General features: G+C 39.5%; 1 protein-coding gene and 1 pseudogene across 2 annotated transcripts; both read left to right on the top strand.

Annotated features, from left to right (window-relative positions):
* Positions 1–3,544: 3,544 nt before the first annotated feature.
* Positions 3,545–3,692, top strand: LOC115838015 (annotated as a pseudogene).
* Positions 3,693–4,763: 1,071 nt separating this feature from the next.
* Positions 4,764–19,017, top strand: SPO11 (SPO11 initiator of meiotic double stranded breaks). Of its 2 annotated transcripts, XM_030825221.1 has the most exons (13): positions 4,764–5,005; positions 6,854–6,967; positions 8,210–8,298; positions 8,711–8,777; positions 9,011–9,119; positions 9,767–9,853; positions 10,436–10,472; positions 10,815–10,924; positions 13,313–13,412; positions 14,030–14,067; positions 15,146–15,222; positions 17,752–17,863; positions 18,362–19,009. In XM_030825221.1, exons 1-13 carry the CDS (start codon positions 4,875–4,877, stop codon positions 18,479–18,481), a joined length of 1,191 nt encoding a protein of 396 aa, XP_030681081.1. In that variant the 5' UTR covers positions 4,764–4,874; the 3' UTR covers positions 18,482–19,009. The 2 variants fall into 2 exon arrangements, with proteins under 2 accessions (XP_030681081.1, XP_030681082.1); XM_030825222.1 differs by lacking the exon at positions 6,854–6,967 and having other exon boundaries at positions 4,810–5,005; positions 18,362–19,017.
* The last annotated feature ends 5,522 nt before the right edge of the window (positions 19,018–24,539 follow it).

The raw sequence follows: 24,539 nt of genomic DNA, 5'->3' as shown, positions 1-24,539 counted from the left end.
AAACAAGCAAATTAATTCATCAGTACTAAGTTACCTTGACTTTGAGGCAATATCGTATAGCGGCTTAGATCAAAGAAACCCTTCCTGTCAGCACCTTGTCACTTGCATCTCTATGAAACCCAGCAATTTTTGTACTTCTCGGTACTCAACTTTCTCTGCTGTAAAATGGGAGGGGGTAAATGAGATTTTATGCATGAAGCACTGGGCCCAGTGTCTGACCGTCAGCGAACCCCAGTTCCTATTATTACCAGAAGCAGCAATACCAGTCTGCAGAGTGAGATCCTACTCTAGACAGGTTGCTAATTTGGGCATGAATAGAAAAATGCCTGGGATAAAATACAAGGAATAGGTAACAGAGGTAACCCCATGAGGAGTCATTCATTCAATCATTCCATGTGCCACATGGAGCTGTGGGCACAAGGTAACCAGGAGTCAAGACACAGGGGTGTAGCTCAGGGAGATGTTCAGAGGGCGATCTGAAGGCTGCAGGAGAGTTAGCCAGGTTGGATTTGGGAGGGGAAGGGAGGGGAGTAGGGAAAGAAAAAGGACAAGAGGTCCCAAGCTGCTAAGGGAAAGGCAAGTGCAAAGGCCTTAGAGCAGGAAGGAACAATTCCAGGATCCAAAGGTTGCAGCGAGAAGAGCAGACCAGACCAGAAGCAGTGGCTCACACCTGTAATTCTAACACATTGGGAGACTGAGGCAGGAGGATCGCTTGAGCCCAGGAGGTCAAGGCTGCAGTGAGCTTTGATGGCCCCACTGCACTCCAGCTTGGGTGACAGAGGGAGATCCTATCTCAAAAAAAAAAAAAAAAAAGAGCAGGACCCAAGAAGGTGGAGCCAGTGCAGCTGCAGTGATGGGGAGCGGGGAGGTCTCTTTCACTCACACCTCACACAATTCCAAATTATGTCAATATCTTATGAGAAGCATGTAGCAGTCTTACAATTTTTGAAAGCTAAAAAATGCAAAGGAAAAATGGCTATAAACCCTCAAGAAGTAAAGAAAATATTACAGCATTTTCTCTACTTCTTGTCTAACAAGAATCTACCACATATTTTTCTTTTTTCTTTTCTTTCTTTTTTTTTTTTTTTTTTTTTTTTTTGAGACAGGGTCTGCTCTGTGGCCCAGGCTGGAGTGCAGTGGCATGAATCTCAGCTCACTCTAACCGCTGCCTCCAGGACTCAAGCGATCCTTCCACCTCAGGTCACCACACCTGGCTAATTTTTGTATTTTTTGTAGAGACGTGGTTTCACCATGTTGCCCAGGCTGGTCTCAAACTCCTAAGTTCAAGTGATCTGCTCGCCTCGGCCTCCCAAAGTGCTGGGATTACAGGCGTGAGCCACCGTGCCCTGCCATGAATCTACAAAATGATAAAATTCACTTACGTTTGCTAGAGAAGCCACCTTGTTTAAATGTAAGAAGTATGCTATCCTCTCCTGTCTGGTTAGTTGAAAGGGCCTCCCCATCCTTGCCTCCCTTCTTTCCCTTTTTTGGATGTGTTAGAGGTGGAATAGATCTTTGCACCTAATTTAAACAATACTCCTTTCCAGCCTGCACAAAGGTTTTGGGCCTCTACTGTGTTTCTGGGACTGAGTCTGAGTTTGGAGGAAACACCAGCTAGTAGGGTTTGTGGGGAAGCTTCCTGGCCCATAGGGAGAACTCAGTATTGCGACTGCCCTGCAAGTTGGCATTTGTCAGTTTCATTTGCAATGTGTTGCTAGGAGCAGAATATGTTTTTCTGGTTCCTGCTCACAGCCTGGGGCTGGGACTGTTGACTTTGATGTGAAGGTAATGCACACAGCTGCTGGGGGAGGGCCTGCAAGTCCTGCCGTGGAGCAGGATACCTGCAGGGCACAGGCAGAGCATAGCTGCTGGAGGGTGAGCTGCCCCTCCTGCTTTTGTCAGCGCAGTGGGAACCCTAGCCAAGCCCTTTCAAGTCGCACCTTGCGGTTTCTCCTCTCAGGAATGCCAGGTTTATTACGGGTTTGTTCACTTCACTTCACTGTTTTGATCCTCTCCTTGTGCCCCCACCCAGCTCAGGACCTTTCATTCTGTGTCAGATCTAGCAAGGCTGCTGGCTTCTGCCTGAGTCTAATGCTAAGTGATACCAAAGGCTCTGTCCTCAGGGGACAGGGAAAAGTGGACAGAAATGTTTCTAGTCCCAGGGGAAAGGCACCTTCCAGCAGACAAGCCTTGATGGTGTCATTGACCTCCCGGCCTGCAAGGGCCTTTCCTTTGCTTGTTCCTCTTTGGGGATGATGCATGAGAACCCACCTGCCGCACACCCTCATTTGAAAGATGAGAAAACTAAGACCACCACCAAAGAAGCCCCCAGAGAATGATGACACACTCCAAGCCAGACCCCCACAGGTGCCTCATATCCAAGTGGTTAAGAGCATGAATTTGGAGTCAAGGTTTAACTCTCAGCTCTGTCACTTACTGGAGGTCCAATCTTGCACAAAAGGGTTAATTTCTCCAAACCTCAGTCTCTTCATGTGTGAATTGGGTGTACTATTTTTCACCTCTTAAAGTCATTGATTTATTTTAAGTGCATTTCTTACCCTGCCAACTTAATTATGTAAGAGTTCATCTGGCCAGGTGCAGTGGCTCACGCCTGTAATCCCAGCACTTTGGGAGGGCGAGGAGGATGGATCACCTGAGGTCAGGAGTTCGAGACCAGCCTGGCCAACATGGTGAAACCCCGTCTCTACTAAAAAATACAAAAACCTAGCCGGGTGTGATGGCACTTGCCTGTAATCCCAGCTACTCAGGAGGCTGAGGCAGGAGAATTACTTGAACCCAAGAGGTGGAGATTGCAGTGAGCCAAGATTGTGCCACTGAACTCCAGCCTGGGAAACAAGAGCGAAACTCCGTCTCAAAAAAAAAAAGAAGAGTTCACCTGATTGCCCTTAGTTCTCTCCTCCTTTTAGGCTCTGAGCTCCCTAAAAGGAAGGGGTTTACCTGCCTTGTTCACAGCTGTGTCCTCGGTAATAAACCTTGCCTGGTGCAAGGTAGGCAGTGAGGAAGTATTTGTGATAACAGCAATGTAAAGCCGTCAACACAGTGCTTGGTACATGCAGAACAGCCATCAACACAGGCAGCCATCCCTGTGAACAGAGGGAGTGCATTATTTATGATGGGAAACTAGTTTTAGTTGGAAAACTATCAAATTACCAGGAACAGAAAGAACAAAACAGTTCTCCCAAGTAGCTCTTCTGGGGCCAAGCCCCAGCACCCCACCCATGCAGAACCAGGCCCCCAAAGGCCTTGGAGCCACCTTGTTCCAGGGTCTCGCTCCACTGTCCTCTCACCCTTCCCAGTCAGGACTCCTTTCCTTGGGCTTCAGAATTCCTATCTTCTGCTCTAGAAGGCTTGGAGCAAGTAGGGGAAAGGCACCACTCACCAAGTCTGTGAGCGGACGACATGGTATAGAGGGAGAGGAACTAGATAAAATACAAGATGCCAGTTAAGTTTGAATTTCACATAAACAATGAAATAACGTTCCTTTCTCTGCCATCGTGGTGCGTGCTTGACTCCACTTCTTGCCATGTCTTCCCACAAGACTTTCGGGATTAAGCAATTCCTGGCCAAGAAACAAAAGCAAAATCGTCCCCAGTGGATTCGGAAGAACACCGGATAAAATCAGGTACAACTCCAAAAGGAGACATTGGAGAAGAACCAAGTTGGGCCTATAAGGAATTGCACATGAGAGGGCACACATATTTATGCTGTCTGAAGGTCACAATCACGTTACCACATCAAGGTGAAAATGTCACCACTCTCTGGAGAGTTGTACATGTTTTACTGAGAATATATTTTTTCTCTTTGAATCTGTTATGAATGCGTTGGTTGGCTGGGTTCAGTAATAAATATGTGAGACCTTTCATTAAAAAAAAAAAAGAACTTTTTTTTTTTTTTTTTTGAGAAGAGATCTCCCTGTGTTGCCCAGCCTGGAGTCCAGTGGCTATTCACAGGCACAATCCTAGTGCACAGCAGCCTCCAGCTCCTGGAGCCTCTAAATCCATCCTCCTGCCTCAGCCTCCCTGGTAGCTGGGACTACAGGTGAGTACCACTGTGCGTGGCTACAAAATAACTTTTTAGTAAAAGTATATCCCAAACATTATATGAGACGTAGTTACCCTAAAAAAAAAAAAAAAAAGTATTTGCTGTTTATCTGAAATTCTAATTTAACTGGTAGTCCTGGATTTTCTTTGCTAAATTGGTCTGCCCTACAGAGTGGGAGGGCTGGGGTTTTAACCCAGGCCTGCCTGCTCTGAGCGGACCTTTCCTGGCTCCTGCAAAATTAGGATGACACATTAGGAACTTTCTGGGGTTCTTAAGGGAATCAGAAGAGGGACCTGAGAGCAAAGGGCTTTGGAGGCATTCAACTGCTATGAAACGTTAGTAAGGACAGGGATTGCGTTCGCCTCAATCACAGCTGAACCCAGTGCCGAGAACTGTTATCCCACACAGTTGGATCTTCATCATTACCTGTTTTAATGAAAAATCGCTGATATTGCTGTCCCTAAATAGCCAACTCCCAGAATAATTAAATCATCTCAAGGGACTCTGGGTCCAATATCCACAGCACGCCACACAAGCATCTCTCAGCTCAGCCGCGCAGGGCCGATGCCTGAGCGACCCACACTCAGACAGGCGCTCCCGCCTCAGGGCCTCACAGGTGGGACCGCGCCTGAGAGTCCTGCGCTTGCGCACTCCACGCCGTGCTCTGCGCATACGCCTTCCAGCCCCGCCTCTGGGTGTGTGGCGTGCGCACGCGCCGGCCGCTCAGAAAGCGCGGGAAAGGCACGCAGCCACGCCCCAAGGGCGCAGCCTAGGACAGGGGCTGCTGGCGCTTCTGGCAGCCGTCGGCCCTCATGGCCTTTGCACCTATGGGGCCCGAGGCCTCGTTCTTCGAGGTTTTGGACCGACACAGGGAGTCCCTGCTGGCTGCCCTGAGGAGAGGTGGCCGGGAGCCCCCAAGTGGGGGAAGCCGCCTGGCCTCCAGGTACAGGAGCTGGTGCCGAGGCGCGAGGCAGCCACTCTGTAGAAAAGTCGGTTGCTCTTCCTGGCCCCGGGCTGCCTCCTAGTGTTGAGGCTGAGGAGGCACCCCTTGGTGGCCAGCCAGGAACACCCAAAAAGATCCTTCCTGAGTACCCGCCACCTGCTTTGAACCGTTATTTTGAACTCAGAAAGAAAGCCAGGTGGCAGACTCCCTTCTGTGGCTTCTAGGATGTTCCCCTTCTAGAACGTTCCAGAGGCTCCCTGCAGCTGGATTGGAAGGTTTCCTAAGATCCTTATAGGTTGGGGAGTTTGGGGTACAGTTAGCTTTGTATTTTTTAAACGTTTTTTGGATAAAATTTTAGGTTAAACTTTGTTTTTCTTTGGTTTTTGTGTTTTTTTAGAAAGAGTGAGTGTTGTATGTCTTCTGTCAGTAAGCGAATGGTTTTCTCAGAATTAACAAGGACATCAACACATTTTAAGTGGTTTATAATAAGACAACATGTTTTATTGTTTCGCAAGTGGAGAGAATGTACATATTTTAAATGATTTATTTAAAATCAATTACAGGAACCCTCCAGCTACCCATGTTGGAATTAACCACAGAAAACATGACTACGTTATGGACCACTTTCACTTAAAAATACTTTGTTTCCTTGGCCTCCTTTCTTGGTTGATTGCTCAGCAAAGTTTTTCAGCCTTTTATTTTTAAGCCCAAACCAACCACCAAAAAATCTGAAAAACCTACAAGCAAACCAATTTTTTACAAAATAATTTAGTTTGAGGGAGAACTTAGGAGAATGAGGGAAAAGGAGAGTGGCAAGTCCCTTGTTAATATCGCAGACGTAGACGAATCTGATTGTATCTTAAAGTTGGTTACAGTATTATCGTGCAACACTTTTTTTCTCCAAACTAGGAAAAATGAATATTTGGGTCAGTTTTTACTTTTGGGTCAGTTTTTACTTCCCAATATTAGAATAGATTAAATGTTTTAAAATACATTTTCTGAAACACAAGTTTTCAGTAAAAACTCTGAAGTTCCTGTGGAAATTAAAACTCTCAACATTTTGCCCGTTTTCTAGAGTGCATTTGATTTCTCTTCCTAGACAATAAGTTAATGGTGTTTATAACAGAACAACATTTTTTGAAGCTGATGGCTTGTGAAATTAACAGTCAGCTGACAGAAAACTGGGCTTAGTCTTCGCATTTTGCTGTAGAGTGGCGTAATAGCTGCCAAGTCAACCGTTTGTTGCAGAACTCACAATTTATTCTTTCCAGGGTAGTGATTAAACATTTTCCTTTTTGTATCGCTAAATTTCAAAAGAGCTGATTTTAAGGCATGAGATCAACTAGGGTAATGTGCGACCACAAAAGGTGTTTCTTTTGAAATTTTTGCATTGCATTTTTGGGAAAGAAATTCAAAGCTAATATTGTATCACTTTTTAATTAAAACATTTATCAGTAGTATGTCAAGTCAAGTTTGTATTCAAGTTCAGCTAGATTACAGTAGGTTAATATGAAGTGTAGATAAAAATATAGTTGTAAATTTAGTCATTAATGTAAAAGGGAGACCTTCAACTGGTAATTGCTTGAGAAGTAAAATTACAAGCAAATGAAATTTATTTGTAAATACAATTGTTTTAATGCAGTAGTAAAGGTTTAATGGGAGAGATAATTATTGACATGGATTACCTAGTCTTTTTTTTTTGTCTTTTTTTAAAACCCCACCCCAATTACCTAGTCTTAAAAAAGAATAAAATAAAAAGTTACTTTAGTATTGATCTGGGAAAATCTTACATATTATGAAGTCAAAATTTATGATTAAGATGGAATCATGCTGTGTTTATTGTTTCAGTTCTGAGGTTCTTGCATCTATAGAAAATATTATCCAAGACATAATCACAAGCTTGGCAAGAAATGAAGCACCTGCATTCACGATAGACAACAGATCAAGCTGGGAAAACATAAAGTGGGCATTTTTCATTTTTATTTTTTAAATGTAATATCTATGTCATTATTCAAATTATTTGAGTTAGAGTTCTGGTCATATTTTTTCATTTTATTGCCTTTACCTTGCCAAAAAAAGGATTTAGGAAGTTTACAAAATGCATACCATACAGAGAGGTTATGTAAACTAGAAGTAGGTGTGAAAGATGAGGCAAAGGAAAACAATGCTAGCACCAACAGAATGGAGCACCAGAAGAGGTTAGAATTCCAAATGCATGTGATAAAGTCTCATAACTTTGCTAAGAATAGGCAGCATACTTGGAGCTAAGCTTTCTAGCAGTCAGAGGGGGAGATGCCATGGATGCAATTCTCACGTATGCCACAAAAGCAAACCACTTGCTCAGGGGAGGTATAACCAATCCTGATACCAGACCAAAATAAAAGTATCCTGAACATAGAGCACATTTAAGGCTTTCTCCTGACAGATCTTCTGCCCCTGCTAAGTCATGTGTCCAAAAAGGGTAAAATCAGCAAACAGCTTTATCAGAATTCTTGAACCTAGTTATACAGGTTTTTTCCAGCCTCTCATATTTTGTAAGAGATACAGAAACAAAATGAAAGAAATTTTGAGTCTCCTTCATCGCTGTTGTTATTATCTATATAAGTAATATAAGCTGTATACTTTTCAGTCATGTTTTGAAAGATGGATTTTATCTAGCTTTGAAGCAGCTTACACCTGACATATCCACCTGGTGCCTTCTGCCACCTTTAGGGGAAGCTTGGCAGTTCAACTTAACAACCTAATAAAATTGTTATTTTATGTAATGTAATTTTGCAGGTAAATCAGAAATGAAACATTTCAAAGCTTATTAAATTAAGTAAAATTATTAAATGAGTAGATTACTAAAATGAATAGAGAAGTAATTGTGAAATATTTGAAAACATTTTACATACACTAAAAATGTCTTCCCAGGAAAAAAGTATGCACACACACACAAACACACTCCCACACCCCCTAATCAAAGGTGTTAGATCATTTATGTTAAATGGTTTATCTTAGTGCCTCTGTATGTCACAAACCTAATTTCTTAGTTATCACCTGGAATGATCTATGCTTTCAAACCAGTTGATCCTAAAGCTTCAGTGCTTAAATTGAGAAGAAATGTGGGTTTTAAATGATGTGCAGAAGACCATAAGTATATATTGTTTGGTGTTTAGAAGTTGTCTTTTTCACTTTATTCCTTTGCTTTAAACAAAATGGCAGGTTTGAAGATTCTGTGGGTCTTCAGATGGTATCCCATTGCACCACGAGAAAGATCAAAAGTGATTCACCAAAATCAGCTCAAAAATTTGGTAAGTTAATTGTTCTTAGCTTTTGGTAATAAAGGATAAATACATTTTGTTATCTTCTCAATTTTATTTGTTCCTAGTTAAATAATTTTACCTGTTTTTAATAGATCACTTTCATACATGAAATAAATTTCCAGAATTTTTCATTGTCAATAACTGTGGAAGTAGGTTATCAACATAAACATATTTTTCAAGGTATGTGGTTCAGTGCAAAATTATCCTCTCAGTTTTGCTGTCCATAGAGCAATTAATTTTAACTGATTCTTCAGGTAATTGTTCTGTACTTAACCCTCCCATTTTGGAAAGATAATTTTTTAAATGTTAACTAAAATTAAGTTAAAATCCTTGATAGCAGTATCTTTTGAATCAGTAAGAGAAATGATGAGTAACTTGTTTGTTGAATTTTATTTTCCAGCTCTAATCCTTAAAATATTGTCCATGATTTATAAATTAGTACAGAGCAACACTTATGCAACCAAAAGGTAAATATATCGTTCTAGTACATTACTCTTCAAAATGTAACGTGAGAAATAGTTGGATTAACTTTTATTATATGCTTTGAAAAGTTACGTAAGACTAAACTATAGCTCATAATTTACTTTCTTTATATGTTGTGTTTTCATCCAGTTAAAGCTTTCTTCAGTTAACACTCTAATACTTGTCATATTCAAAGAGAATATGGTTAATTAAAAATATGTATTTTAAATTTTCATAGGGACATATATTACACTGACAGCCAACTCTTTGGTAACCAGACTGTCATCGACAATATTATCAATGACGTTTCTTGTATGTTAAAAGTGTCAAGGAGGAGTCTACATATAGTAAGTAGTACCTAATACAAAACATTTTATTTTAAAACAAAATGTTTGTATGAAACATAATTTTTTTTTTTTTTTTTTTGAGACGGAGTCTTGCTCTGTCACACAGGCTGGAGTGCAGTGGCGTGATCTCAACTCACTGCAAGCTCCGCCTCCTGGGTTCATGCCATTCTCCTGCTTCAGCCTCCCAAGTAGCTGGGACTACAGGCGCCTGCCACCACGCCCGGCTAATTTTGTGTATTGTTAGTAGAGACTGGGTTTCACCGTGTTAGCCAGGATGGTCTGACCTCGTGATCTGCCTGCCTTGGCCTCCCAAAGTTCTAGGATTACAGGCGTGAGTCACCACGCCTGGCCAAAACATAATTTTAAAACATAATATAGTCTTCTTTTGTTATTATTTGATGCTTGCATTTTTCTCACTATAAATTTAGGTAATATATTCTCAATATATTCCTTTGGGTGAATGGACCAAACTGATGAATTACCAAACATTTTTAATTCCTAATACCTTTACATATTTTCTCTTTCATCTCTTAAATTTCAATCCAAGTGAAAATGCCAGTAATTTAGCAGATGAACACAAGGAGTGACTTAATAGCATAAAACATATTCGTGAAGCAGGTTTCAAATATGTCTATTATTTTTTGCAGTTATCTACATCAAAAGGTTTAATTGCTGGCAACTTAAGATATATCGAGGAAGATGGCACCAAAGTTAATTGTACCTGTGGTGCAACGGTAAGAAGCATCATTGATGTTTTCACAGCTTTAATTCTTCTAGCTCCTTCAGTTTTGAAGCATAATTTTATTTCTTGCTTTGTTATGTAACCTAGAGCTTAAGATTTCAAAATAAAACTGAAAGATGAATGGGAATATGCTTTACAGAACTGTACATTACATAGTTTCAAATTATGCTAATTGTCAAATGTCAGATTGAAATAAACATACATATATAACTCTTTAAAAATGCACTATTATTTTCAGATAAAGTGTGGCTTGATCATTTTAGCGTGTTATTTAGTAATCTTCATAAAATTTTCTGGTTCTGAAAGTAATATTTTTAATACTAAACTATTTGCTGGGCTTTGATACAAAGAGAGCCTACAATACTAAACTTAGTACCCCTGTTGGGAGAATTGCTGTGAGTCATGTGCCGGTTTTCTTACTGAAGAGTAAAGCTGTTTTCTACTATTTTTTAACAGAGTAATAAGTCTCCGATGACTAGTATGGTCAAAGAAAAATAAAAACAGAGGGCTTTGTGATAAACTAAAAATGTGGTTATTTTGCTTTTTATGTAAGATAAAAACTTTTTTTTTAAAGGCTGTTGCTGTGCCATCGAATATTCAAGGAATTCGGAGTATCCTTTAAGTGGGAAAACTATTTAAACTTTTGGAATGTTCATTTATTCATTAATTCCTTTGGTAAGCCAAGCCTTCATAATGTGTAAGCAACAAGTTAGGCCCTACAGCAGTCAAGATGAACACACCATGGTCCCTTCTTTAGGACTCTTTTAGGAGCTCACCATCTAGTGGAAGAGACAGATATCTGAATATATGAATAGATATGTTTATATGTTTGAAGGTACAAATTAAAATGTTGTATCTATAGCTGCTTTTGAATTATCTATATGGCACCTTAATTTAGTTGGTGATTAAATTGAAATACTCTTGCTTTCAATTTATCAGCCTTAACTTCACAGATTTAGTTACAGATGCAAAGTTTGTATTAATTGTGGAAAAAGATGCAACATTTCAGCGGCTTCTAGATGACAACTTTTGCAACAAATTGTCTCCATGCATTATGATTACGGTATATTATCTAACTTTACTACAATTCCAAGACTAACATATACTGTTATGGTGATTGGTAAGAGGATTTACAATATTATCTACACAATGTCCTGTTTTCAATATAATGCATCCTTTGGAATCATAGAACGGGAATTTCCAATGTGTTTATTTAAACGTCCTCAAAGCTGGCTATCACCTCAAGTTCATTTTTTTTTTTTAATAGAGACAGCGTCTCGCTCTGTTGCCCAGGCCGAAGTACCATGGCATGATCATAGAGCACTGTAACCTTGATGAGTTCATGTTTCTAAAACCACACTCAAAAGCTTTCTTCCTTGAAAAAGCTGAGTGTTCCTGCCACTTGTCCTGTGGCTATCGGTGCAGACACTGCAATGAGGTCCACACATCAGAGTCAGTTTGACTTACTCCTCACATCCCATGATCACCAAGTCCTTTTGAATTGGCCTTGGGAATCTGTTTCATTTCAGCCCTTTCTCCTTAATCCTTCCCCTTTCATTCTTACACAAGACAACCACCTGGTAGCCTCCAGACAGTCCCCTGACATCAATTATCTCTCATTCTACCTAACCGATTCCTTGCCACACCAGACTTGTCATTTCCCTCCTTGCCAGTTCAAAAACTTTTGGTTTTGTCTGATACTACTACTGCAAATCTGGATGCCTCTGTGGAACTGGTCAGCCCTTCTAAGACTCCATTCCGCCTCCTCTCCAGGGCAGCGCTCCTCACTGCCTGCATAAACATCTCTCACAAATGCCTCTCAAGGAAAGGCTGGGACTCGAGGGCCATATTAGGAAGAGCCATTTTTCACCAGGTCCTTTAATACTGTTTGACTCCTCTACTGTGTTCATGTGCTATTATTTTTCCCAAGGAACATTATGAAAATACAATAAGTACTCATGATGAGCTAGGACCCCTGCTAAGCACTTGACATAGTAAGAGTTGACATTTACTGGTGTTTATCACATGTCAACTTGTAAAGGCTCTCAACGGCCTTAGGAGGTAGGTACTAACATCATCTTCACTTTAATAATGGGGTACTGGAATGCAGGAAGGTATTTTACCACATCTCTATGGCTATTCAAAACCAGGACTGGATTTGAATAGTTAAACTCCATGTTGCTATAATGCCATCACTCGGTGTGACAGGCATATTTATGCTGATTTTATAGATAAAGCCACGGCCTAAAGAGACTAAGAAACTTGCCCAACATCACACCACTAATGACAGGCAGAGAGGGAATTCAAACTCGGAGCTGTGACCCAAAGCCCATTCTGAATCTCCAGGGCTGCTCTGCGCTCTTCTTCTGCTCCCTGTTTCATTTGGTTTTCTGCTTTTCTCTAACGTTGTAACACTCTTCAATTTGCTTTTCTACATAATTATTATTTTAATGACTTCATAATATTATCCCACCATTTAAGTTTTATTAAACCCTAAATTTAAGCCAGGTACTCTTCTAAGTGCTTTATGATTATTAAATAATTTAATTTCTATAATAATCTCATATGTTGTTACAGAGCACCAAACCACACAGTGGTTTTGTTACTCATTCAAGTTCATGCTGCTAAGAAGTAGCAGAGGTGAGATGTGAGCTCAGGCTACCTAGCCCCGCAACTGCTGCAGATCACCACTGTACTATGCTGCCTCTCCACATCCCTGTTGTTAGATATTTTGGCTATTTATATTAGTTTTTGCCATTTTAAATAACACTTCAGTGAGCATCTTTAAATATGTAGGATGTTTATTATTTCTGTTTTTGCTGAAATATTTCCTTAGGATCATTTCCTAGGACTGTCATAATTCCCAGTCCTTCACTCTGTATGTATATAATGTACATTTTTTTTCACAGTCAACACCAGTCTTTCAGCACCTGAAATCCAAGGTAGGAAGATGTAACCTTTTTTTTTTTTTTTTTTTTTTTTGGTGCTGTGACTCAGATATGAACCAGGGTTGCTGTGGCCACATGCAGAGTACTAACCATTGTATGAGCATAACCTATAATTTATCATTATTATTATTATTTTGAGATGGAGTTTCACTCTTTTTGCCCAGGCTGGAGTGCAATGGCGTAATTTGAGCTCATTGCAACTTCCGCCTCCTAGGTTCAAGTGATTCTCCTGCCTCAGCCTCCCAAGTACCTGGGATTACAGGCGTGTACCACCACACCTGGCTAATTTTGTATTTTTAGTAGAGATGGGGTTTCACCATGTTGGCCAGACTGGTCTCAAACTCCTGACCTCAGGTGATCCCCCGACCTCGGCCTCCCAATGTGCTGGGATTACAGGCGTGAACCACTGCGTCCGGCCTAACTTTTAAATTATTAATAAGAGTGTAGTTGTAGCCATTTTATTCTACTGAAGTTAAAATTCTTAATTTTCATCTTGCTTTTAGGGAAAGGGAGTTCCTGACCTAAACACAAGACTTTTAGTCAAGAAACTGTGGGATACGTTTCATGTTCCTGTTTTCACTCTTGTAGATGCTGATCCACATGGTAATTTGTCATTGGACTATTTACAACAATAGTCATAACTAAATCATATTTGTAGTTGTGTTTTCTTCTTCTTCTGCTTCTTTTTTTTTGAGATTGAGTCTTGCTCTGTCACCCAGGAGTGCAATGGCGCGATCTCGGCTCACTGCAACCTCCGCCTCCCAGGTTCAAGTGATTCTCCTGCCTCAGCCTCCTGAGTAGCTGGAACTACAGACACATACCACCACGCCTGGCTAATTTTTTATACTTTTAGTAGAGACGGGGTTTTACCATGTTGGCCAGGCTGGTCTCGAACTCGTGACCTCAGGTAATCTGCCCACCTCGGCCTCCCAAAGTGCTGGGATTACAGGCGTGAGCCACGGTGCCCAGCCTGTAGTTGTGTTTTCTACTCTCAGGACACTTTTATAAAACATTTTAAAAGAAAATGATTACATTAAAATTAGGTCTATAATTATTTGAGACAATTTATTGTTATTTTGTCATATTAAACTGAGAATGGTAAATTTTTCACTGGTGATGTCCACAAAATTAAAATTATACATAGCAGATAAAATTTGAGAGTGCAAATTAACCTGTAATATGAAAGGAGACTAATTTTATAGTTAACTTTCTTTTAACAGGCATAGAAATAATGTGCATCTATAAGTATGGATCTATGGTAAGTATAGAAAAGCAGTTTTCCTTTTTTATTATTTAGATATTTTATATTCATTGAGGTTATTTCTGCATTTACTAATCACCCTCAAGTAGGCTGAGAGTGCCCAAAGTGTAACTGAGGGCCTAGTATCCTATTCTAGGAGCAATCTGTGTGTCAGCGGCTGTGACTCCAGCTCCCAGTATGACCAGTGCAACCACAGATGACAGAGTGGGATTAGCTGTGGGCAAGCGGCAGTATTATCCTGCACTCTCTTGGCATACTGAAGGAACTGTGGGGCTCTGGGGTAACAACAACGCTGTCTGATCACCAAATATACTCGAAATATTATATAGAGCCTTGAATTCTGACTTTTCTAATCCCTTTTCTCTTGCCATAAGGAGAAACGGAAACAATAAATGTCACCACCAGTGTCTGCAATTACCATATACCAGTGGTCTCACAATGTGGTCCTACACCAGCAGCATCAGCATCATCTGGAAGATTCTTAGAAATGCAAATCTCAGTCCCCATCCAGAACTACTGAGCCAAAATCTCTAGGGGTGGGATCCTCCAAGGATTCTGATGCATGGTGAAATTTATAGCAGATGAAAAGGATGGTGGAGCAGGGTGTAAGATGGGAAATCATGAACAATAAGAAATGTAGGTCAGAGAGCTTCATTTATAGTTTGCTTTAGAAAATTAATACAGAAACACTACATAGAAGTTGTGGTGGTGGTGGTTTTGTTGCTGTTTTGAGACAGGGTCTCACTCTGTCACTCAGGCTGGAGTGCAGTGGTGCAGTGACAGCTCACTGCAACCTTGGACTTTTGAGCTCAAGCCATCCTCCCTCCTTGGTCTCCCAAAGTGCTGGGATTATAGGCATGAGCCACCGCACTTAACTCAGAGAAGTTTTAACACCTTCACTAAAAGCCCAGCTTAGCATAGCTGCTGATGGTTTTCTTACTTCTGTGGGCTCTGGGCATGTGAAGCCAGCTTTAGTGGTTGTCCTTCTTAATAAGTGAAAAAATTGACTGAAAAACAAGAATGCTAGTTTTCTGCAATTTAGCCTCACCTAATATACTTTTGTTCTTTATTTTAGTCTATGTCTTTTGAAGCTCATCATCTCACAGTTCCAGCTATTAGATGGCTTGGTCTTCTCCCTTCTGATCTTAAAAGGTTAGATAGTATAGTAGACCTAGGATATTTAAAATGACAATTCATTGTCATATGTAACAATAAGTGTAAAAAGTCACCACAAGGGAAAGCTCTTAATGTTTTTTATTTATATTGTCCACGATGACTTATTATTATATAATTATGAATTAAATTCATTAATGTTTCTGTTTCAACTACTAAAATATTTAACACATGAATTTGGTTAATGTGTTACACTTTCAGCTAGCTAAAAACTTTTTGTTTTACTTTTATGGTTAAGACATTTTATACACTTTTTATACTTAAAAGTAGAATACATTGTAGGCCGGGCACGTGGTGGCTGACGCCTGTAATCCCAGCACTTTGGGGGGCCAAGGTGGGTGGATCACTTGAGGCCAGGAGTTTGAGACCAATCAGGGCAACATGACAAACCCTGTCTCTACTAAAAATACAAACATTAGCTGGGTGTGGTGCTGTATGCCTGTAATCCCAGCTACCGGGAAGGCTGAGGCCCAAGAATTGCTTGAACCTGGGAGACGGCAGTTGCAGTGAGCCACAATCGCGCCACTGCATTCCAGCCTGGGTAATAGAGCTTGACTCTGTCTCCAAAAAAAAAAAAAAAAAAAAAAAAAAAGTACAATACAGTAAATCCAATTAAATTGTAACCATTGACAACATCATTTGCCATATGAATCAATTTTGTCATAGATTTAAATTTTTAACTTCAAAAGAAAAATATCATTTTAAGAGTATTAAAATTTGGGAACCTCAAGTTTGGCAAGTTTAATATATATGTTCATTATAGAAAAAATTTTAAGTAACAAGTTAAATATCACCTACAGATCAGCAGCCTTACCTTTGTAGATTTTTTTTTTGTGCATAGCCATAACTTTTCACAAAACTGAGATCATACTCTGTTATTTTGTAATCTGCTTTTTTTAAAACACAGCAACACAATGTGATCACTTTTCCATGTCAATAAAGTACATTTCTTATTTTAGCATCTTTTGTTGCTGAGTTTTAATTCTAGATGTGCTAGTGTTTATTCAGCCATTCCCTCGTAGCCATTTAAGTGGTTTCCAATTCTCTATTCTCATAGGTCATGCTTTGATGGAGTCTCTTGTAACTAAATCTCTATGCACATCCTTAATTAGTCCCTTAGGCTGAATTCCCAGAAGAACTGGTGGGTCAAAGGAGATCCCCATAATCAGGGTTTGACTGTTGTCTGGATAGATTAAGTTTCTTGCTTTCTCTGAAGAGTAAGAGTCCACCTGTCCCTCAGCTTACGGCATTAACATTTTTTTCACCTCTGCTAATATGATATTTTAAAATGTTTTATTGTTCTAATTGGTCAGTAAGAATGAATTTAAACATATTTATTGGATTTCTTTAAGTGGTGAGCAATCCTTGATAACCGGTGCTTGTTTCCTAAATATGGAATGTGAACAGGTTTTGGGTGATCAGCCACTTCCTATAAAATGAGGGTCCAAGAGGAAACATTTCATTTTTTATTTTTGAATATTCACACTCCAGTGGATTAACGTGTTCAATTTAGTGTATGTGTGTCATGGTGAAAATCCCTTGGGGGTGATCTGTTTGTATAAAAACAATTTTAACACAAATTCAAGACATATGATCTGATAATTATTAAGGTGAATGGCTTCAAGAAACTCTAGCTGCATCTCATAAATTCTATCAGTGCACTAAAAAGCCACTCCAAATGGATATACAATCAAAGGAAAAACACTACGGTAGCTACAGAAGCCGGGCTGCAAGGGAAATCCTCTATGCCTCCCTTTCAATCAAATTGTCACCCCTATCCAAGAGCTGCCCCTGGCAAATGGTCATAATTATGGACACATTGAAAAAGACTCTCCTGGGAAATCTAGGATTTGTGACTTCAAAAGGTAGACCACACCATAAATCCAGGACCTCTCATGTTCTATTTTTAAAACACATACCATGATAAAGTTATATTCCACGTTTTTCAAATTTAAAACTAGATAGGTAAGAATGTGTTTGTGTGTGTGTGTGAAGTGATAAAAGTGAGAGACTAACTTCCATAGCCCAGCATGTTCAATGAATTATGAAGAATTAAATACTCAATGGAACCCAAAGTCCCTCAGTGAATCTCAGCCGTTGGCCATGCATATTGGAGCTCACTGCCAGAAGAGTGTGAAGCTCTGAGAGGCTTAGTGTACATTATTAAGCTGCCCTGGTATCTATATACATGATGGTAGTGCTATTGGCATTTGTTTAATAACCAATATCGGTCTTCCTGTCATCCTGTCATCATCCCACGAGTGTGACATGAAGGAAAAAAGAAACTTTAGAATCTTACTGTGGAAACACAAACTTCCACTATGAACTTGAAAACTTGCTGGTCTAAGACATGACAGATCCCCTCAATCCTGGATGTAAGAGGTAGATCTGTACTAATTTTCTTATTTCTGAGTTTCTTGAAGTAATACCATAAATACAGGCAAAATACATGACATTCAAGTTACAGAAACACTTTTTTACTGATTTTTTTCACCTACTTTTTTCCAGATTAAATGTACCTAAAGATAGTTTGATTCCACTGACAAAAAGGGACCAAATGAAACTTGACAGTATCCTGAGGAGACCTTATGTTACCTGCCAACCATTTTGGAGAAAAGAAGTATGTTTCCTTTTACAACTCAAGTGTTGCATGTTTAATTGTCTTTTACTTTAGTAGTGGCTATTCACATCGTATTTTGAAAATATCCCTCTTGAAAGTTTATATGACACGACTAACATAAGTGTTGTTTGGCAGTAAAGTTGTTGAAATTGAATCATATGAATGCTACTAGATGATATCAGTGAATGGAGCTGGCCTGTTTGTATCCTTATCATGGTTATATACACATTCTTGATGGCTGTATCGTAGTTTGTGGGATTAAAAAAAGGAAGAAGAAATCATAAAGATTTCAGACTATCCCTAATTATTGAAGACAGCATACAGAGTATTCTCACTCCAGATATTTTTAGCTGTAGCAGCTCTAGAATATTCTGGCTGACCCTTAAGGCTATTGTCCCTGGTTTTGGAGAATAAAGCAATTCTAGATTACTAGTTTGTTGAATTGACAGAAATGCAGCTAAGAACTCCGGTATGAGTACATTTTACTTTTATTGACAGATGGAAATAATGGCAGACTCTAAAATGAAGGCAGAAATTCAAGCTTTGACTTTCCTATCATCAGATTATCTTTCCAGAGTGTACTTACCTAACAAATTAAAATTTGGAGGATGGATATAAAAATAAATCAGAAGAACTTCTGATTGCCAGAGGCTTTTCATTAGTTTTGTTTTGATTGGCAAATACTACTGTGGAAAGGACATATATTATATTCTTAATTCTGTAAAGGCGAAATAAAATAACTTTCCGTTAATTATATTTTTTTGTCAAAACAAATGCTGTACTCCAATTTTCTTTAGAAGGCCTTATTCTATCCTCTGTAGAGACAGATTTCTGTCCTATCTTCTAAAGTAAATTATAAAAGAATATGTTATTTTGACCTTTAAATTATGTTTGAAAGAATAATATTTTATACGTCATCAAAGTCTACAAAATACTTTATTTACCTTCTACGATACAACTAATGTTAAGGCATAAAGTATCTTACTGGTAACAAAAATCATAATGATCTGAATTTGAGATGTTGCAAATGGATTGCGGGGTCCAGTGGTCTCTTCTTACATTTTCCTTTGCCTTTATACTTTAGGGGTCTTACTCCATTAATTCATTTGTTACATTAGTAAAATTCAGTATGAATAAATATTTGGATTGATGTAGTCTTCAGTGTTTTGCTTTGTTTTGTATTGAGCCTACTTTTTATTGATAATATTATTTATTTGAAAAGTTTCTCAAAGGTCGTGAATGCTTCTCTAGTCTAGGTCTATAGAACAAAAAACTTCTTCAGTTTTAAGATCTACAGAAGCCTCAGATTTTAATAAGGTACCTCTCCAACAGTAAATATGTGAACTTTTCCCTCCATAAACCTATCTTAATTTTGCCAGAGATGAGTTTTATGATTTTATTCTGTACTTTCAGTAAACCTTTAACTGCACTGAAAGTTTCCTGTGCTTGCAAGCAAGAATAAGAATTTATAGAAGCACGGAAATATTAGGTTAGTTATTTTATAAAGAGAAATGGTAACAATAATAATAATAATATATACCATTTCTGAGAACTTATATGTGCCAATCACTGCTGATTCAGTATCTCATTTAATTCTCCCAAAGACCTTGTAATTACTGGGTAACTACACCATAGTTTACAGGTGAGAACACTGAGGTTGCTATTTGTACAAAGCCACAATAATACAGGGGACAATAATACTATTTACCCCAAGAAAATATGGGTCTCAATGCAAAATGTAAATGTGGGACCCCTTTTTATTAAGAATTTCAAGATGATAGCAGCAGAGAATTAAACCAAGCACAGGCCCTTCTTAGCCTGGGGTCCTGGGTAACTTCACAGGTGGTACACCTATGAGGCTGGGCCTGCCCAAGAGGTTGTATGTAGTAAGGACTAAATAAGGTTATATAATAATAAAGGAAAATACATACATAGCACTTACTATGCGCTAGGTATTTTTGTAGGTGCTTTGCAAACAATAACTCATTGCATCTTCACAGAAACCTTATGAGCTAGGTACTTTTAAAAAATCATCCCCATTTTACAGGTGAGAAAGCAAAGGTACAGAAAGGTTAAATAAGTTTCCCAAGGTCACGCAACTAATAAGCAGTGGAGCTGGGACTTAAACCCAGAAAGTGTGGGTACCGTGGCGCTAGTACAGGTAAAGTACTTCACCTGTGGTCTGTGTGCACACTGCGGGGAAAGGTTTGCAAGTCTTATTGTTGGCTAGTATCAAATCAGGATCCCCCTGATACCATATCTACAATTAACAAAATATGTTATATTCCCTGGTCACATAGGAACCAAACATTTCGAGAACATTCTGGTATGCTGTTAATTTTACTTACTCGTGAGACTATCAAAAATTCTAAAAACATTTTTATAAATAAGAAAAATTTTCCTCTGAATTTATACCATACTTACTCCTTTAACATGTAACAGTGTGACTGAACTTTGGTATGCTTTGTAAAGGAAGACATTACTAACTTAAAAATATGTTTAACCCACAACACATCTGGCTTAGGATATACTATCAAAATGGGAAGGAGTGACAAATCTACAATAGTCATTCAAATTTAAAAATAAATTTGAAAAAGACAGATACCTTCAGTTTGGATAATTAAGTCATCTCAAGTTTATTATTGCAAATTTACTTAAAATAATTTTCAATTATTTGGGAAATGAAAATGGAAGGAGAGCAAAATACACTATAGTTTGATGTTACTACCTATCTTTATTAGATGAAAATGAAAAATTAGTGCTAGTAGCTATTTGGGAACCATCTAGAATTCTAATTCTAGAGATTTCTTTCTAAAAAGGATTACCATAATAATTAGCATTTAAAATGGTAACTGATAAAAACCATCCCATCTACCATCATGTACTGTATCTAATTGGGATATTTCCATAATTTTAATCAAGAAAGAACATTAGATTGGAATCTTTATAATTAAAATTTATAAAAACTAATACAATAAGGTCAGGCATGGTGGCTCACACCTGTAATCCCAGAGCTTTTGGAGGCCGAGGCAGGAAGAGGATTGCTTGAACCCAGGAGTTCAAGACTAGCCTGGGCAAAATAATGGGACTCCTATCTCAATTTTTAAAAATTAGTTGGGCATGGTGGCACACGTCCCATAGTCTCATCTACTTGGGAGGTTGAGGTGGAAGGATCACTTGAGACCAGGAGTTCAATGCTGCAGTGAGCTATGATGGCACCACTGCACTCAGGCCTGGGTGACAGAGTGAGACCTTGTTTCAAACAACAATAACAACAAAAACCGGTACAACAAAAAGGTGCTCAGAGACTCTGTTTTCCCTTAAGGGTTCATAATGACCCTAACAAAGTAAAAGTTGCTTGTAATATCCCCCGTTTTCTGAGAAATTTGATTATAATCATTGGTGATACTAAGTGATTTCAGAAGTTATGAGTTCATAGGTAAGAAAAATCATAGTGCACTTTACAAAAATAAGGAAAACCCTCCAGGGTTTCCATCTATGACTTCCTTACTGAGTGTCTCAGTTGAGCTTCTAGTTTGATGTAGATAATCTGTTCAGTGCTGCGGAAAAGAACAGACTCTCTAAGCTATATATACATGTACATTAAAAGATTTTCAGTGGAATGTGTTTGTAGTGAGATATTGAGAAACGTGTACTTCTCTTTGCTGAATGAACGTCTGTTCACTGTTCTACAGACAGGTATCCCAAAGAAACAATCCTGTAGAAACGAGCCAAGCTCGCCCTCTGCTGGCAAAAACGCTCATTGTTCTCTCAACTCCTTCCACTATTTTGGGTGGAAATTTCTTTGAAATGTTTTCAAGTCATTGTCCTAAGGAATGGGGTGAAAGAGTCTTGAGTCACAACAAAAGAGTTTGGGGAAAACCAAGAGGGTTTCTGTGTGATACACTCAACAGGAATCCGCTTTGTTAATCAGCTTTGGATGCCCCAATTCACTGTAAAGCTACACTTAATAAGTGTGCTTCTTTGCAACCAAGCTATTCACAAAACTTGAAGTCAACATATTACATCTCTTTTATTAAAAATTCAAAATGAAAAGTAACTCATGCTAAGAATATAGGCATCTTCAGTTTCTATTCACCTAGCAATTAAATAGAAACTGTACTTATTCATAAATATTCCCTGTGTAAAAATGGCAGAAAAGTTTACCAGTTTGAATGATAGTCACTACCAAAATTTAATTATTTTTCTATTGTTTAATTATTTTTCACCTATATTGTATGGCTCAATAGTCATACAATCATACCCAGGGATAAAATTTTACTGATCTCGCAGAGCACGGTAGCTCACGCCTGTAGTCCCAGCACTTTGGGAGGCCAAGGTGGGCGGATCACAAGGTCAGGAGTTCAAGACCAGCCTGACCAACATAGTGAAACCCCGTCTCTACGAAAGATACAAAAATTAACCAGGCGTGGTGATGTGCACCCGTAATCCCAGTTACTGGAGAGGCTGAGGCAGGATAATTGCTTGAGCCCTGGAGGCAGAGGTTACACTGAGCCGAGCTCGTGCCACTGCACTCACTCCAGCCTGGGCGACAGGGCGAGAGTCCGTCTCAAAAATAAAATAAAATAAAATACCGCTTTCCCTTTTTGTTTCTAGGAGGGAAAACATAAATCAGCATAATCTGCCACCTGTGGAAGTGTAGAGTTAGGTTTTGGGGCAGGCTGCTTGCATTCCAGTTCTGCCTCTACTCATTGACTCTATGGCTGGGACAAGTTACAACCTGATCTCAGTTTCATCAACCATAAAATGGGAATAACAACAATAATAATGACTTGGTAGGGTCATGGTGAGGATTAAATGAGATTATTCATGTAACAAGAGTCTTGGAATATTAGCTATAATATTTGGGCGAGCATACTGCTCCTCAGTGGTTCCACTGATGGTATATGCAAAAGCAGTTTGTCAACTACATAATCCTAAACAGCGGGAAGAGTTTATAGAGCATGCTGAATAACCAGGATTATAGAGGAATCTGTATCATAATAGAGGCTTCTGGAAGATACATTGGGTATTGAACCACAAAATGCAACAAGTATTAATAACAAACACATGTAAGATACTCTGCTTGGTGCTGCAAAGCATATACATGGAAGTAGATACAAGTTTTAAATCTGGGACTCTAGACAAGACAAATACACTATGTAATCAGGCAGAATATGCCTCGAAACCCTGAGAGAGCTTTGGGAGGGCTTTTGAGAGTTTAAAGGAAAGATAGTAAGAGGAGTTCCATTGAAAAAGGATAAGAAAATATAGTTGAAGCACTTCTCAGAGATGAGTCTGAAGCTTTGCTGGTAGGAGGGTCAGACACAGGACAGACCTCATGGACCTACTGTGTATCAGCTGTGTGAGCTCTGGTAAGTCACATCACCTCTGTCAGCTTCACTTTCCATATCTATAAAATGGAGGTAATTGCAATAGGTATCTTTTAGGGCTGTTCTGGAAACTACAGAAGATGGAGCATCTAAAGCGCTTAGCATAGGGTGTTGCTCAAAAGAGCTATTATTACCATCATCATCTAGACTAGAGGTTCTCAATCTTGGCTGCATCCTAGAATCACCTGGGGAGCTTTTAAAAAATATTAATTTCCTCTGTTCTAGCCCAGACCTACTAAATCAGAATCTCTAAGGGTGCAGTCTAAGCATCACAGTTTTTAAAAAGCTGCCCAGGATTCTAAATGATCTACAGCCTTGGTACTTAACTGTGGTTCGTGGCCCAGCAATCTCTGCTGGGAACTTGGTAGAAATGTGGATTCTTAGGCCCATCCTAGACCTACTGAATCTGCATTGTATAAAAAGATACCACAGATCCTAAACCTCCCTAAGAAGGTCAAGGCACGCAGACCACACTGAGTAGTGAAGGAGAGGATCCAGCGTACCTACATAACCTCACGAAATCCCTTCCTTGTGGTTTGTCTTTTCCTTCACTTTCTTCTTCAGACGCTCCTAAAAGTAGGGGTTGGGAGGAACCAACCAACTGAAATATTTGGAGTGGGCATGTGTGTGAGTAATAAGAATCCCTTAACATTTCTACGGAATGTTCTATTAGTAAGAGTAGTTCACGTGTGATTTCACTTGACCCTAATTAGGAACAGCCCTGGCATCATTTTCCCCACCATGCAGCAGGAAACTGAGGCCCAAAGAGCCCCGAGGTAGGCTCAGAGTACCCCAGTGGGCAAACAGGGAGGCCAGGGCGGGAAACCCGCAGCCGACCTCGCCTCGTTCGGAGGCAGCGTTAGAGCAGCTTCTTGGAGGATGGCCTTGGACTTGAATGGGAAGCAATCAGAATCTTTTAGATGTTTATACATGATAAATGCAATAATTAATTCACAAGAGAAAACAGCTAGCTACCTTGCACTAGCCCTAGTTGCGGACTGATTGACTGATTTGAGATGGAGTTTTGCTCTTGTTGTCCAGACTGGAGTGCAATGGCATGGTCTCGGCTCACTGCAACCTCCACCTCCTGGGTTCAAGCGATTCTCCTGCCTCAGCCTCTCAAGTAGCTGGGATTACAGGCACCTGCCACCATGCCCGGCTAATTTTTGTATTTTTAGTACTGACGCGGGGCGGGGAGGGGGGGTGGTTCACGATGTTGGCCAGGCTGGAAACTCCTGACCCCAGGTGATCAGCCCGCCTCGGCCTCCCAAAGTGCTGGGATT

The sequence above is a fragment of the Nomascus leucogenys genome, chromosome 13 (assembly GCF_006542625.1).
Source record: "Nomascus leucogenys isolate Asia chromosome 13, Asia_NLE_v1, whole genome shotgun sequence".
NCBI classification, from domain to species: Eukaryota; Metazoa; Chordata; class Mammalia; order Primates; family Hylobatidae; genus Nomascus; species Nomascus leucogenys.
Note: the sequence above shows the minus strand (reverse complement) of the source record. Positions and strands in the feature narration are given on the sequence as shown.